This window comes from Eumetopias jubatus, unplaced genomic scaffold, assembly GCF_037043125.1.
Source record: "Eumetopias jubatus isolate StellerSeaLion01/CBP00866 unplaced genomic scaffold, mEumJub1_p1.0 scaffold_2, whole genome shotgun sequence".
Taxonomy (NCBI): Eukaryota; Metazoa; Chordata; class Mammalia; order Carnivora; family Otariidae; genus Eumetopias; species Eumetopias jubatus.
Genome location: NW_028274808.1, coordinates 104,106,700 through 104,123,768, shown reverse-complemented (window position 1 = coordinate 104,123,768; position 17,069 = coordinate 104,106,700). Strand labels below are relative to the sequence as shown.

The 17,069-nt window shown below is 36.8% G+C and overlaps 1 protein-coding gene across 3 annotated transcripts in view; it reads right to left on the bottom strand.

Annotated features, from left to right (window-relative positions):
* Window positions 1-458: 458 nt before the first annotated feature.
* PDE5A (phosphodiesterase 5A) overlaps window positions 459-17,069 on the bottom strand; it is a 141,510-nt gene continuing 124,899 nt past the window's right edge. For 2 of the 3 annotated variants that reach the window (XM_028087393.2, XM_028087395.2), the window contains exons 17-21: window positions 15,637-15,714; window positions 13,532-13,595; window positions 8,057-8,131; window positions 6,549-6,632; window positions 459-4,979 (exon numbers count right to left, since the gene is read on the bottom strand). In XM_028087393.2, the coding sequence (XP_027943194.1) occupies window positions 4,842-4,979; window positions 6,549-6,632; window positions 8,057-8,131; window positions 13,532-13,595; window positions 15,637-15,714 (439 nt within the window). In that variant the 3' untranslated portion in view covers window positions 459-4,841. The remainder of the gene's footprint in view (window positions 4,980-6,548; window positions 6,633-8,056; window positions 8,132-13,531; window positions 13,596-15,636; window positions 15,715-17,069) is intronic. The other variant, XR_003606763.2, reaches the window with a different exon arrangement.

Below are 17,069 nucleotides of genomic sequence, written 5' to 3'. Positions count from 1 at the left end.
AATTTTACCTCTAATGCTTCTAGATAGCCCATCTGGTCCACTAAGAATGGAATTGAGGGCTTTTACAATTAAAATTCAAAAAGAGAACTTAATGGAATAAATACCTGCTTTGAAACTAGACACATCTGGACTCGAATCCAGCTCATGCCCTTTGGCAAGTATGCACCTCCTCCGCCTTAGCTCCTCCTGCAACAGGAGGCTGGTAATAATCACCCTCCATGGAGCTGTTAGGAACTTGAAGTGAAAAAGATGTGAAAATGTTGCCCTCAGACTGGGAGCAAAGGATGTTAATACAAAGAAGACTATTACTGAGAGGAGTCTTGGTTAAGGAAAGGATTTGATTAAATCACATTTTTTCAGCTAATATGACTACAGGTTAGCTTGCCTAAAGTCTCTCAAGCCATTAGGCTCATTCTCCCTGCCTAAAATTCCCCTAATAATCACACAACACTCATATCTACTTGTTCATTCTTCTTTTTATTTTTACAAAGCATAGCAAAATGAGTAAACGGCTGACAGGTGAAGAGTTTGCACAACAGAAGACCACCCTGACCATCTCCTGATTTTATGGGCATCATAGGTGGGGAGGTGTTCCTCTAAAGTGATTTCATCATAGAAGAGTGATCGGAAATGGGTCTCATGGTGGGGGAAGAGACAAGAAATCAACATTCACAATTATTTAAAAGGACTTAAAAGCTAAACATAATATACATAGTAACTCCTTTATCCTAGTACAAAAATAGTGCCAGAAACTATATATTTGTTCAAATATATTGAAAAAGGTATAAGAATACAAATAGATATTAACAGTGGCTAGTGATGATTCATAAGGTTTTATTTTCTTAAACTGTAATAGAAATTTATATTTTCAACTATTTACACTGCTTTCAATGACATTTATTAAGACATGTTTACACAGGCTTTTGAGAAACATATGGAAGAGTGAAGTGAGCTTTAATACTTTCTTCCTTGCTCCCTGTAGGGGAGCAGAAGGGGTCCAAAACTGTGTACAATTTAACAATCTAAAAGAACTCTGAGTAATCTCTACCTGGCTAGCATATGGAAAAAAAAACTCTATATAGTAGAATACATGACTTCTTACATAAGGTGTTCTTTAAGCTATCAACAGGGTAAATGATGCATACTTGTAAGAAGACAGGATATTTACGGATGGATTCTTAGTAAGTTCCAGGTAAAGAAGGTCCTGGGGGGGGGGGGGAAGAAGGTCCTTGGAAAACTGTATATAATACGTATGTTATAGATAACAATGCAAGTGATATAAGGTACCCTATATTTTCAGGTTCAATTGGCAGGATCAGAAGCTGGTAAGTCTTTCATCTAGCCCTTTTTGCAGACGGTGGGCTCCTTGAGGTCACTGCTCTGTCTCCATGGCGGAGCACAGCGCCTGACGTTTCTCAGGGACTCAATGTAACGGCGGACTGTTGCATGTCTGATACTGAGCAATTCAATTATACCACCTGATTTCAACTACAGTCATTCACAGGGGAGGACAGCAATTTCACCTTTTCCTCTTCTCATCTTAAAATCACTCGTAAACAAAACAAAACAAAACAACAGCACAGCTTGTGATGGCCTATCAGGTGTTAGGAGTAAAATCTGGTGAAAAACACAGAAAAATTGAAAATCAAATTGGAGTAGGTCTAACATTTGTGCTCTACGCTGAAAATAAAGGCACTTTACCGCTAGGCAAGAACAGATCTGTGACCAGTTTCCTTCCAGAACCCAAGATACCCAGTATATTTTCATACACTTCCTAATCTCAGTACTCTTATCTAAGGAAACTATTCTTCACGATTAAGAAATCAGTGGTGACAATATCACTCTCCAGAGTTTGTACCTTGAGGCAAGGTACTCAAAATCTCATACTCACTAGTGATCTGCATGAGAAACCAAATAACTGTATTGTGTTTTTTCACCTTTGAACACAGGTGGGATTAGATACGGTGCTCTGTAGCCCAATATCCCACTTCTGACAGTGGTCTGCTGCCTTCTGTGACATCCTCCGTGAAGACAGAGGCTTTGCCCAAACATAATTCCTCTAGTAACACTTGTTCAGGCACACAGAGGTTAAGTGACCCCCACAAGTTCACACAGGACTGCAACTGGCGAGGGCCAATCCTGTGAAAAATATAAGGCCAGGCAATTTTATAGACATCTTTTAACAGCTTAGTAAAATAGTGGGCACTTTTTGGGCTGAAAATGGAAATGAAATGGTATGTCATTCAGCTATAACAACTTTAATCTAGAAAAAGAACAACTTCTTACTAGTTATGGGGTAGTATAAATATAGAGCAGGGGAGGAAGGACTATAAATATACTTTTTCCAACTTGGGAAGATACTGAAAAATAATATTCACGTAAGAACAAAAGCTTTGATTTGTGCCCATGTACCAGATAATCTATGTATGGAATGATTTTCCTAAAAAGTAAAAATTATTTGAACCAACTAACTGGTCTTAAAGAAGTACTCTTCTTCTATAAGAACTAAAACTTGCAATAATAGAATAGGCATGGCGCTACCCAACATCTTTTAATTGTTAAACTAGAAAAGTAAAATAAACCATTATCTAAAGGTAAACCAAACAATTTCTAATCTACTTGGATCTTCTTGCTTGTTAAAATGACACACATACAAAACCTCCATATATCTCAGTGACATATTAGATGGGTCTAAACAAACTACTAAAGTATATGATTACAGATTTTAGCATAACTGCTAAATCACAAGGTGTATGATAATAAGGTTACTAAAGACTGCTATTCTTGAAACAATTTTTCTATACTAAGGAATTATGTATGCATGCATAGGTGTATACCAGTATATAGATATGTTATTTTAGTGACAGCCTGTGTAATTACACACCAGTGCCACCAAGAGGCAACTTTATAGATCTCACCTATATGACATCAAATAAAAATCGAGTAACATCCTGAAAATACAAGTATTACAACAATTACACATATAACAACAAACAGTTGGTAACTTCCTAGACTAGCCTTTACCACTATAAAGTGATGACAATACAATTTGTTTTGCTTTTTTTTTTTTACCTGAATGGTAAGAATAAAATCACATTATGTAAGACTCACACTCAGAATTTTAAAAATGTAATGAATATGTTGAATTTTAGGCAGTTTAGAGAAAAAAGAATATGAATGGGAAACAATATGTTTAGTGAAAGTTCTTTGAGGATGCTGCACCATGTCCCCAAGAGATTTTCTAGCCAATTTAGTGATTGAAACTCAGAAGCTTTTTTTGGTGGTTAACAAATCAGACAAATACCTCTCTTCCTACTTTCCCTGAGTCCAAACATTTCCACATGTTTGCAACAGATTTTCCTTTCCTGAACCAGTTGGTCGATTCAGTATCTGTTTCTCCAATAATGAATAAATGTGTATTTAGGGTACACATGATCAGTGGGAATCCACTCAAATGGGCTCAAATCTAAGACAATGTTAACATTGTGCTAAATGTGCTAAAAGCTATGAGAAGTATCAACAACTCTAAGCTCAGGGTCAGCATTTAGTGCACACCCCCCAATTTCTGTGATTCTGAGTTGACTAGTCCTATAAATTGAAATATGGCAGTTTCTCAGATGCAAACTCAACACTCTTAAGTTTTATTCAGGCCTAAACTTTCTTACCTTCCTGCTCCCTCAATTTAATTTTTGACCCCAATATCAAGGATAGCCCTTTGCTGTTTATACAATTAAAAGTATTCTCTATACTTCCTTTGACAAAGAAAAATAATGATTCATTTTACCTTTTATCTGCAGTCATATCTCACCTCAGGTCAATGCTCCAATTATCACTTTTATTCTGTTTTCTGTCGAGACTTAAACTGTTCACTTATAAACTATGGTTTGTAAGAAAAACGAGAAGGAAGTTATTTTAAAAAGGAAGTTCAATATTCAAAACACTGACTCTTAGAAGAATCTACCAACAGAATGTTTCTCTTCACTGACAGACAGATACGGCCATTCCATTTCTGGATCACACCCATCCCTCAGTAAAGTCCATGACCATGAAGTCCGTGAAATCAGTGTCTTCTCCTAAGGTTTCCCCTGCTTTCCATCAGACAGGATAGATTGCAATGATTTTATGGGTAGTCTTTGGATAGACGTATGTACTGAAATGAAAGAGTTCTCCCCTTTGTGCTCACTAACAAAAACAGCAAATCAATTAAACAATACCTTTTCTTTACAATACTGCCTTACAGTACTTGCCATTTGTTTCAGAGTTTTAACTTTTTCTGTGAAGGTAATACATTGTTGACAAATATTATCCTATCCCCTTAAAATCCACTAGGCTAGCCCTTCTCTCTATCCTATGAAGGTTTTAAAAATCCTGGAATACATTCAATTTGCTCCTAGACTATTTTTGAGAATGAAAAGATTCCAAACATTCTTTAAAGGATTGGTAATTCAGAAAACACAAAAACAATTATTTAAAACCCCCAAGCAAAAAAACAAAAAACAAAAGCCCCCAAACTCCCCCGAAATAAAACAACAAAAAAACCACCTCAGAGCAAGAATTTAACTTGCACCCTGCAGTACACAAAATATCACAAACAGAGCTCTTATCCATGTGCTAAGAGTGAGTGGGTGTCATCGATAATCTCAGATCAGTGGCATAAAACAAATATACAGAAAATATGTAATAGTCTCCTAAAAACATGTCATGCTGTGCTCTTAAAAGTTGTGCAAAAATAAAAATACAGCAGTGGCAAAGTATACACTAAATCCATACAGTGTATAGCAAAACTAGACATACTGCTGAATGTGCCATCTGTAAACTTGAACGCGGCGTGAACGGGCCGCTCAGTTCCTCTTGGCCTGGCCGCTCTCTCCGTTAATTAGTGTTTTCTCCTGCTGTTCTGCGAGAGCCTGCCATTTTTGCCTGTTCTTTCTGCAGCCATCCAGCAAAGGGAAACAGTCCTCTGATACGTGGGTCAGGGCCTAAAGAAAGAAAAAGAAAGCAAACAACTAGAAGGCGTCCAGGAAATAAACCCTCTCACCGGGCCCATCCCCAAGGGCCCCAATCTCACACTCACTTCACCAGCAGGGCCACTGTTGGGGTTTTCAAAAGCTCTGTGAACAAATATGCAGACCATTTATGATTGAATTCTCTTAATCGGTACAGAAAAGGAGTATGTGCTGAGAGACAGAGCACACACATACATTCCGAAGGAACCTTATGGAGCTATGATAGAGAAGATCTGTATAGAACCCACTTTGCAGGGGAGACAATACATTTTGCTCTTTGGTAGTACAGACGGAAGTGTGACTGCATCAGGACCTGCTTAGTTTTTGTGTTTTTCTATAAAATAGTTTTATACAATGCACTTAAGTAGACTGTATCCAAGATCATAATAAAGATTAATTTATAATTCTGCAAGGTATTATTACTTACCAATTAGAGTGCCGCCCATATTTAGATACAAAAATGTTCACTGCAGGTTTCTTTGTAATAGAGAAACCCTGAAAATAACTTTAAATACCCAACAACAGGGTTAGGTATACTATGTTACTACTTCGCAGCTTTTAAAAATATCGCAGAAACACATATGACATGGAAAAATATACATTAGGATGTATTATGAATTACAAAAAGCAAATTTGCTAAGTGAAAAAAATGCAAAAATTTCATAAAGCATATACACTAATATATTAACAGTAGTTGTCTGAGTAGTGGAATTATAATTCTCTGAGTTTTCTACAATGAGAACATTATAACTTCTGTAATAAATAATAGTAAAAGTAAAAGTACGTATCAATATTACATAGAATTTAACAAGTAAATCCATGTATACATATGAAATGTAGGGGGAGAAAAAGTCACTGAATTGTGAAATGCCTGGATTAGAAGATTCCAGGGTTTCTTTGAGTCTTGACATTCTATGATAACTCTATGATAAATATGGTTTTCCCAAATAATTAAAACTTAAAGAGGTAGTTTCCTATTTAAACTTTAGAAACAAGGATAGTGTCTACTTTCTGTACTTGGGAATAAGCATCTAAACTAGCAAACTGGATGTTTTAGGGAGAATATCTTTACCTAAAAAATAAAAATCCCAAGCCAGCAGGTGTAAGGAAATGGGAACTTGTAATATTTGTCCAGCTATCTCCTTTATATCCTCATAAAAATTTTAACAATATTAAAGCTACACTATACAATGAAAAAAAGTTGGGTAGTTTTTTTCTTTACTTAGGCCTAACCTTAAAAGAATATGCTGACATAGATTATGCACACTATCCCTCCTTAAGGTAACACTGACATATAATTCTTTTTAGTATTCCTACATCAGTTTGCTAGAGTCTAGCACAGAGTAGGCACTCAACAGACAGTTCTACACTGATGAATTAAAAGTTTTTGAGAAAAATCAAATATAAAATGTGTTCTTTATTCAATGCAAACACAATGTTCAGAAAAAAAAAAAGCCTAGTGTTAATCGCTTCAATTTACTGGAGGTTTTAATTCATAACACAGTCTAAGTTTAGTAAGTCTAAGTGTTTCCATATAAATACCTCATATAGTTGCAAGCAGATGGCATCTATGAACCCAACTTGCATACTTGGGATTTTGTTTTTCTTCTCCCTGTTCATTAGATCCTGAAAATACAAACACAGAAACAGACACACACACACACACACACACACACACACACACACACACAGATCTGCATTTACTCAAAGAACACAATGCAAGTTGGCTCCAAAAAACATGAATCACTGGGTTAGCTGAGGAAGGCCAGACACTTGCGTATCTGTCTCCTTCCTCCACGAGTCTCCTGCACTCCCTGCCAGCACCAGGCTCAGGGAGGCCCTGATCCTCTCTGCCTTTTTCATCCTGGCTGACTTTTCCCACACTACCCCTGGAATTGATCACTAATCTAGAAGTCGACCGCTGACCTAGAGTCAACCACTGACCTAGAGTCAACCACTGACGTATATTTGGAGAACACACAGCTTTGAACTGTCTATTGATGGGGAATTGAACACCCTCAGCTTTGTGGAAGAAGCCACTGAGGCCACAGCTGATTACAATTAAATTCTCGAAGAGAGATTTCTGAGTGATGATTATGCAGATGTCACTCTGCTTATTTCCAGGAGGTCATGGCTGGAGCACCAGAGGATCCCAGCACCCCATGGGAAGCAATGAGTCTGTCTCTGTGCTTGCTTAAAACGAAGGAAATTCCCCATTAGCCGTGATCATCACTCTGCTACCCACCACTTTCTAAGAAGATTCTGAGCCTCTGAATGAGCCTACCATTACATTAGAGGACAAGGAGTAATTGTGAAAGACTAGTGAGACACAGCATGTCCCCAGCTGAGGCTAAAGAGCGGAGTGGATGGAACTGTACACAGAGGGGTGGTCATGACCATGTCCCATTTAATATGGGCTCAATAAATGTCCATTTGAATTGGAAAAAAAGAAAGACTCTATGCTTCATTTTCAGGAAAAACTCATTCCAAAAAAGCCAGAAGCGGTTTAAGAATCTTTTTCTTGTCTATGAGATCCACACGCTATGTAAAAAAGGCAGTATGTATCAAAAACCTTTAAAAATCTGTGCCCTTCAACAGAGCAATTCCAGGAATTTGCCCTAACAAGATAATGAAAACTGCCACAGAAACATAGCAACACGGATGTTCATCGAAGTGCTACTGGTCCTAGTGAACATTGCAGACATGACACCAAAGGAAGTAGGTAAACTATGGCTCCGTCTATTTCATGTGATCATTATAAATAATACACATAAGAGCCTCTCTTAGAACGAAAATAGCTTACGATATTTAAATAGAAAAAACAAATTACAAAAAAGTAGGTACAATATGATAACCTAAGGAGTCTTTTTTGTCTTCTTTTATTTGCTTATGTTTTCTGTAATAAATACGTATAACTCTTTTAATAAGAAAAATGTTTTAAAAACTAAAATGAAAAGAAATTGTGTTCCTAAGATCCCACAGAAAGTGTAAGAAGTCTACCCTGAACAAGTGTATTTGAGTAATTCCTACCAATAAGGGCTCATACTTACAGCAGGCTCTATGTTGAGTTCTTTTCTCTCTCTGTCTCCCTGGTCAAAAAATTCAGTCGCTACAAGTTCTGCTATCTGAAATAAATAACCGATTAAGTTTTGGCAATTAAAAGCACACAACTCTGTAATATAGAGACTTTGAATAAAGATAGTAAAATCTATCAAAGCTAGCTTTCAACCACATCAGTAAAATGATAATAAAACAATAATGAGTAATAGAAATTATTATTTTATTTGCTTTTAAATATATGCCTAATCACCAAGCCTAGAGTTTATAACCTGTAATTAGGCAGAAAAAAGCAACATATTATTTCAACTTCAGCAATCAGTGGGGAAAAGGTAGTGCGTCCCCTTCTGTATGCATATCAATGAGCTATTTGTTAAGCACCTGTTATTCCAGGTGCTGTGAAAACATAGTATCAGTATAGGGGCATACATGGTGATTGATACGCCTTTTAAATTTATTTTAATCTACATGGTCCTCCTTTTTTCAAAACTTTTCCTTATAATTTTTGTTGTTGTTGTTAAATAAGCTGGGTTGTTTATCCTGCAGTTCCCCACTATCTGGATTTTGCTGATTGCATTCCCATGATGTCATTTAATGTTCCTCTGTGCCCTGTATTTCCACACGCTGCTAATAAGATCTAGAGGCTTGATTAGATAATTTTTTTTTTTTTGACTGCTTCATAGGCAGTGCTGTGTACTTCCATCAAGAGGCATATAATGCCTGGCTGCCTCTCTTTTGGTGATATTAGACACCATGAATGATCTTTGTCTAGATCCACTAGTTCAGGGGCTGCAAAAAGGTGATATTCAAAGCGATCATTCCTTTTTCTTTTATTAGTTGAAATACAATAAAAAGAAAGTTCCCCTCATCAATTATTTAGTTACCCTAAAGCACAATTCATACAAGAAAAGCAGGAGAAATGCTTGATTTTCTCCACTTTAATTACCATTTGAAAAAAAAAAACTTGGTTCCCAAGTAACTATCAAGGATGACCAGGGAAGGTTTTGTTTTATTATTATTATTATTATTTTTTAAAGATTTTATTTATTTGACAGAGAGAGACACAGGGAGAGGGGGAACACAAGCAGGGGGAGTGGGAGAGGGAGAAGCAGGCTTTATTACTTTGAACTTTTAAATTTAAACATATTTAATGTATTTCGATCCTTATTGATACTCAGATTGTGCCATTTTGCCAGTGGGAACTTAATAAGTTGGCTTTGCTGTTCTTTTGACAAAACGCCACCAGTCTTTGATAACTTCCCCTGCTTTCCCATCCAATAAGATGTTCTAGGCTCATTTATACATGTCCTGCTTTAAAACTGCTATCAGCTGTTTCTTTTTGGAGCCCTTGTTCCTTTAAATTGAGGTACTTAGAAACCTCAATATGGGCATGAGGTTTGTTCATGACTACCAGGTTGGTCATTATTTTTAAGCCCTTTTATTAGAGGACGGAGCTAGGACACAGCAGAAGTTCATACAACATTTCAATTCAAATTCAGGACTACAACATTTCTGCCCAACCTTATCCACCTTTATCTTTCTGCTTACACTGATGATCCTGGCTCTCAACAATACCAATGCAATTTTTTTTTATTTGCTTTTATCCCCCATCATCTAAAACAGTGATTATCTAGGACAAATTACCACTAATAATAAGATTACGGAAAACAGTTTTAAAGCCTTTTGTTGGTAATTCCTTTTTGTTTTTAGGGTACATCCCCACTAGAGATACATGGTCAAATTATTGTTTTAATGTCACTTGGAATGAAATAGTTCCTTTCAGTATGGTTTTGCAACCAAAATCAGGTTTGTTTCATTTTACTTTCAAGGCTTAGGGATATTTAAAATTCAATTTTATAATTTTAAAAACGATTTACATGGTTCCAAAGTTAAATCTACAAAACTAGTACACGCAGCAACTCTAGCTTCTACTTCTGTTCCCTAAGTCCTATTTCCTCCTTCCTTTATAGGGAATCATTAACATTTTTGTGGTTAATCCTGGGTTTTTAAAATATGAAGCAAATATGTACATATATTCATATTTTACCCTCTTCTTAAATAAATGGTAGAGTACAATATACTTTCTCCTCTACCTTGCTTTTTTCACTTAAAAATACATTCTTGTAATCACTCCATAGTAGTATACAGATAATTCTCATTTCTTTTTACAGCTGCATAGAACTCATTGTGTAAATGTACTATAAGTTATTCAATCAGCACCCTACTGATGAGCATTTGGGTTACTTATGGTCTTTGCCATTACAAATAGTACTAAAGTGAATAGTCTTGTATAAATATCTTCTTATATTCTTTCCAGCGTATCTTTGGGATAAAATTCCTAGAATCAATGGTACATGAATATATGTATCAATAAACTTCCAAAGAGTTACAGTATTTTGCATTCCTTGTTTTCCCTCAACCTCCCCAACAGATATATCATAAAACCTTTGAATTTTGCCGACTTGACAAGAAACGGTACCTCAGTGGTTTTTTCTTTTTTAATGAAGTAGAATTTACATTCTGTGAATCGCACAGATCATGAGTTCACTGTATTGACAAATGCATATAACCATGCAACAAATGTCCCATTCCAAGACAGAGAATTCTTCTATCACCCCTGTGACCCTGCTCAGTCAGTTCCTGCTCCCTCTTTCCTCCCTCCTCTCACAATCACTATTTTATTTCTTTCACCAGAGATTCGTTTTGCCTAGTCTAGAACTTCATATAAATGGAATCACAGGACGTATTCTTTTGTGTCTGGCTTTTTTTGCTCTGTACAGTGTTTATGAGACTCATCTGTGTTGTTGCGTGTATCAGTGGTGAGTTTCCTTTTATTGTTGAGCAGTACTCTGCTGTGTAAGGAATATACTGCAACATGTTTAGCTATCCTCCTACCGATAGATGTTTGGGTTGTTTCTAGTCCTGACTATAGTAATCTCCCTTATCCACAGTTTTGTTTTCCATGGTTTCAGTTACCTGGGGTTAACCACGGTCCAGAAGCAGATGATCCTCCCTCTGATATATGGTCAGAAAGTCAACAGTAGCCTAACACTACATCACAATGCCTATATCACCCACCTCACTACTCTCGACTTTATCATCTCCCATCATCACAAGAAGAAGGAGAGTGCCATATAAGAAGAGAGAGAGGGAGAGAGAGAGACCCCTCCGTCATATAACTTTTATTATAGTATATTGTTATAATTGTTCTGTTTTATTATTAGTTATTGTTAATCTCTTATGGTGCCTAATTTATAAATTATAATTTGTAATTTAATTTATAATTTAAAATTATAATTTATAATTTATAAGCTTTATCATAGTTATGTATATATATGAAAAAACATAGTGTGTATATATATATATATATATATATATATAAGATTTAGTCCTATCTGTGGTTTCAGGCATCCACTGTGGGGTCTTAGAACATGTTCGCCACAGATAATACTACTACATTGGGAATACAGCTGTTATGAGATTCTATACAAGCTTTTTTGTGTCAGTCAAGTTTTATTTGCAGTTTTTCTTCTGAGTGAGGTTCTGAGCACCTCTGCAAATGAGTAAGAGCCATTTACATTCCATCAACTTTTTGTTCAAAATTTTGGTCCATTTTTCTGTAGTGTTCTTCTTTTTCTTCTCTATTTTTTACAAGTTCTTTAATATTAGGTGTATTAACTATCAAATAATTTGCAAATTTTTTTTAGATTATTTATTTATGTATTTGACACAGAGAGACACAGCGAGAGAGGGAACACAAGCAGGGGGAGAGGGAGAGGGAGAAGCAGGCTTCCTGCCAAGCAGGGAGCCCGATGTGGGACTCGATCCCAGGACCCTGGGACCATGACTTGAGCCAAAGGCAGATGCTTAACGACTGAGCCACCCAGGAGCCCATAAGTTGCAAATATTTTTTACCAGTTTCTCATTGACTTCTACTTTGCTTATAGTGTCTTTTGCTATACAAAGTTTGCTTTATTTTTTCATTTTTATGTAATCAAATTTATCAGTCTTTTCCATTGTTTTTGCATGTTGAGGCACAGTTAGGAAAGTTTTCTTACTCCTAAGTTATAGAAGAATCCATAGATGTTTTTATTTAGTACTTCTATGGTTTAATTCTCTACTTTGAACTCTATGCTCCATTTGGAATTCAAGTGTGCAAAGTACATCCAATTTTGTGTTTAGCCATCTGGTTATGGAAGATGGGAAAGTCACCCTAAAATTATTTCATAAAAAGTCCCTCTTTTCCCCCAGTTATTTGCAATGTTATCTTTATTATATACTAAATGTTCTATGCAATTCCCAATGCTGAATTTTGTTCCACTGATCTGTCACTGATACCAAACTATTTTAATTCTATAACTATTAAATTATATAATTTAAGTATTGTGTTTTTTAATGTCTGGACCCCCAACCTCATGGCTCTACCTTTTAATTATAGAACTATTTTAATTCTATAACTATTAAATTATATAATTTAAGTATTGTGTTTTTTAATGTCTGGACCCCCAACCTCATGGCTCTACCTTTCTGGGATCTGATTAAGAAGAAAGGGTAAATGAAAAGACCAATTCTTCCCTCTACCATCCTCTTCCCTCTTTGGAAATGGGCAGATAGTCCCATTTATTACAGAGCAGGACAGTGAGTGAAGACCACCTTTCCTGAATGCTTACAGCACGGTACAGCTTTGGCACGTGGAGGGTACATTTCTGATCTTGTTTTTCCAGTATGTGTGTTTTGTGGGATGAACCTGTCACTGGGCTCCGTGACTATGCAGTGCCAAGCCCTGACCAGCAGCAGACTGTCAATAGTCCTGGGGAGTGCATTTAGGATTCAAAATGCAGTCTCAAAAAAGCAAAAACACAATATACACATCATTGTATGTACAGCCATCCCTTTTCTGAGCTGAGGGCCTTTTACTGCCTCGGCAAAATGTTTTACGGCAGTTACTTATTTAGAGAGAAAGATATATTTCTAGCCTTCCAGCCACAGGCCCTGATCACATCCTTCCTGACACCTTATATCAACATTTCCTATATTTATAAGCCCCAGGAAATGTTTAAGTTCTACTCATTAATGCCTTCTTAGAGCTGAGGTATAGCCTGGTAGGCTAACCATAAAGAAAAATCATAAAAAGAAAAATAATTTGCTGCTTCTATTTTTCAAGGTTATTTAAGGTTATGTGCTAAAAACATTCCTAAGTGAGCCAGAAGTACTGGAATTAAAGATTATCAACAGCTAGATTTTTGCTGTGTTAATATAGATGCTCTCTTAATATATCTTACAGATCTTAGTAAATGCTAAGGAATCTTCTAAAAAAGAAAACCTGTTTATGTCCAATTATCTGCTTTTAATACCACTTAAAAATTAGATAAAAAGTTCCACAAATACTTCTGAAGCCAACTTTAGAATACAGACTTTTCTTCCTTTGACTTTTTAATCCCTGCTTTTACTGTCAGCAAGCCACATACCCGTTGTTGAATAGGCCAGGGTTTGGTAATGGCAGAGAGATCACAAGCTGTCATCAGCATCGCTCTGTTAAGGGAAGAAGAAGCCCAAGGCTATGATTTACTTTTTACGCAAATATATACTCTCGGTAAATAGTTACTGGTAAAAAGGTTAAATTAAAGCCCCCTAAACTATGAAGACAGCAGCTTATAAAGACTAAAGAAACAGAAACAATTTCTTTGGAAGCGTGGCTGATTCAGTGATAGCAGTGTCACCATTTTGGTTGCCCATTGAACTACTGGAATTTGCCCTAACACTTCATTTAGCTCCAGATTGGCACGGGGAGAGAAATCACTAACCTCTGGGCAAAAACTTGCCTGCTGTTACTATATTTTTTCACCCTGGTATCCCATTCCCAGTGATAGTAAGATGAAAACACACTGATTACTAATAATTAGCCATTAAAGGATAGCATCAGATATCCTACTGATGGAAGTCCTAGGAGAGCAAGAATTATGGTGGCTCAACCCAATGCTGAACTCCGCACACGTAGTGACTTCTATGTGAAAAGCTCCGACTTACAAACAGTGTCTGCCAGAGAAAGAGGGAAATGAGAGGACAAATTTCGTCTTTCTGTTGTCGAGAGAAGTGAAAACCAGGCTGGACTCTGGCGTCGATGACAAGGTGCTCTAGAACTCACTAGCAGAACTATCATATGACAATGGTTCTGTACTTAGCGCAGTGTTTCCCATGTTGGCGCCAGATGCCTGTTTGTAATAATTTTGTTTGAAGGAACAGGCAGAAAGGCCCTCACTGTAATACAGAAACACTTGCAGTGAAGGACTGGATCCCTCGTCCCTGCAGGGAAACCCAACCTAAGCGCACGTTCTCCTTAAGTATGTGAGGCAAAAAGAAAGTGGTTTTCTGCTGCTATTTGACCTCTTTCCACCAACTCTCTTGGAGAAGTGAGTGCACCAGAGATATTTTTAATCACTGTGTAAACCCACTGTCATGAAGGATTTCAGTGCTTGCTAGTATAAACTGCCTGCCCCAAAGAAGACTATGCCCCTCAGTGAGCTTCACTAAAATCTGAGAAATGAGCGCGTCTGGTGGCACTGAGCTCTAGAGCTGTGAGGGCTTCTCGGCAAGTGGTCCTCGGGTAGGACTGAGCGGCGGGGATGGGCGCAGACTCGGAACTGCAGCTGGATTTCTTTTCTGTTATTGGGATAAACTGTTCACTAACTACAGTAGCATGTCTGTACTTTTCTTTTCTTTCTTTTTTTTTTAATTTTTATTTTTAAGTAATCTCTACACCCAACGTGGGGCTTGAACTTATAACGCCGAGATCAAGAGGCGTGCTCTACGGACTGAGCCAGCCGGGCACCCCTACACATCTGTACTTTTCTAAGGCACTGTTATGAAAAACATTTTGAGGCTACGAAGTCAAGCATGATTACGCAGAACAGAACAGCGGGGCATTTGCGTGTTGTTTCCTTAAAATTTGCATCTTCGTTTGAATGCTAAGTAATATCAATCCATTTAAAGAAATGTTGATTTCAAAATTATAATAGCACTCTCCTTGGTGTTCTGAGTCATTCTTTTCATTATGATTGACCGCTTGTTCTTTGTTATGGATCCAGTTCTTGCCATGGCAAAGGCAGGAATACTAACAGCAAAGGGATGGTATCTGCAGCTAGAAGGAAGGGGAGAGGTGTACAGGGGAGGAAAATGGAAATTTTGACGTTCTGACTGGGCTACTCTGCCATCACTCAAGAGAAGTAAACACTTCACAACCACCTTCTTGTTCCCACAATCTTTGGGATGCTATTTTCAGCTATTCCATTCCAAAGAATTGGGAATATGAGCAAGGGAACCTTATAGCTTTGTATTGATATTCCACCACATTTTAAAGGTCCTTCTAGGACAAAGGAGTGATTTATTCACTTGCATTGGCAAATGCATTTCTTTTCAAATAAATATTCAGATTCAGCCCTTTATACAACACTTTAGAGAATTCTAACAGCCTCTAAGATCATCCCATTGTAACAAATAATTGCAATAAAACCTGATAGTGATAAAATTAATTGGGTAGCAAAACTTCAGCTTTAAGGACAATAAACCTACTTACAAAAACAACTCTTTTTGATGAGGATCTTCCAAGTTGAATTGATTTTTTCTTATAAGTTCAAAAAATTCTCCTCGTCTCCTTGAAAATAAAGAAAAATATTTGGTAGTTATGATGAGCCCCCAGGCTCTTATTTCTTTGGTTCACAAAGACTCAGAGTAAATTTTTTTGGAAAAAAATCTCTAATGGTTTTTTCCCATCTTAGAATCCAATACAGAAATCATCATTTAAAAAACTAAAAATATCTCACTTTCTTCCCTTCCATCATTTTCTCTCGGTAAAACGGAATATTTTTAAATTTAAATTATTTTTAAATTATTATTTAACTATGGATCAGAAATAATGGTAATTTCAATTCTTTTTATTATTATTTTGTTATGTTAATCACCATACATTACATCATTAGTTTTTGATGTAGTGCTCCATGATTCATTGTTTGTGTGTAACACCCAGTGCTCCATGCAGAACGTGCCCTCCTTAATACCCATCACCGGGCTAACCCATCCTCCCACCCCCCTCCCCTCTAGAACCCTCAGTTGGTAATTTCAATTCTTAAACATGATTTTAAAAGAAAATGAAACAATACAAGTTAAAAACCTGATGCCAAGAATGACTTAAGAAATTTTAAGTGTATGGCATAATCAGATCTACATGGCTTCATTTTAATTTCATTTATCTTACACATTAGGGTATAGGGTAGAAAAATGTTCATAACAATTACTCTATGTCAGTATAAACTGGCGAAAGCCTTCTGAAGCAAAGACCAAGTAAAGTGTCCACTGATATTCACTCTATGTGCCCAGCACCGTTAAGCATCTTGGGAAGTTATAAGGCGTTAAGTCCTTTGGACAATGTTTAAAATCTAGTCGGAGACACAAAACAAACATAAGAAAAACTTATATAACAAAACTGACTGTACGTGATTTGAGTACCAAAACTGAAAAATAGGTTTTTCATAAGGGTTCAGAGGTGAGACCCATGTGGCCTGGAAAGGCTGGGAAGTCTTTGTGGTTATAGATATTTTTAAAGTCTTGGTAATCTGATAATCTTAATTCTGCAATCATTTGACATTGACTGAAGTTTGCTGTATTTTCTTTTACCCTGATTAAAGTGCTCCAAAACCCAACGATGCAGACCCTTTTAGATGTGGTTACTTTCAGATGTACAATAGTGGAGGTCTGGAATGTGATGTGTGTCTCTTTGTTTGTTTTTACTTCTCATCAGAGTGGTTAAAGCCATGGATGTGAGTCTCTGTGCAGAGGGAGAGAGGGTTGGGCTTCACGGAAATCCCATGAGGGTGACCACCAGACTCTCCTCACTCCTACATGTGCAGCAAAGATCTTGGTCTGCTTGTGGGAAACCAATACCTGCCCAAAGGCAGCTAAGGCTTTTCTCACTTCTAGAAAGGCAGTTTAATTATAAGTGAATGCATACAC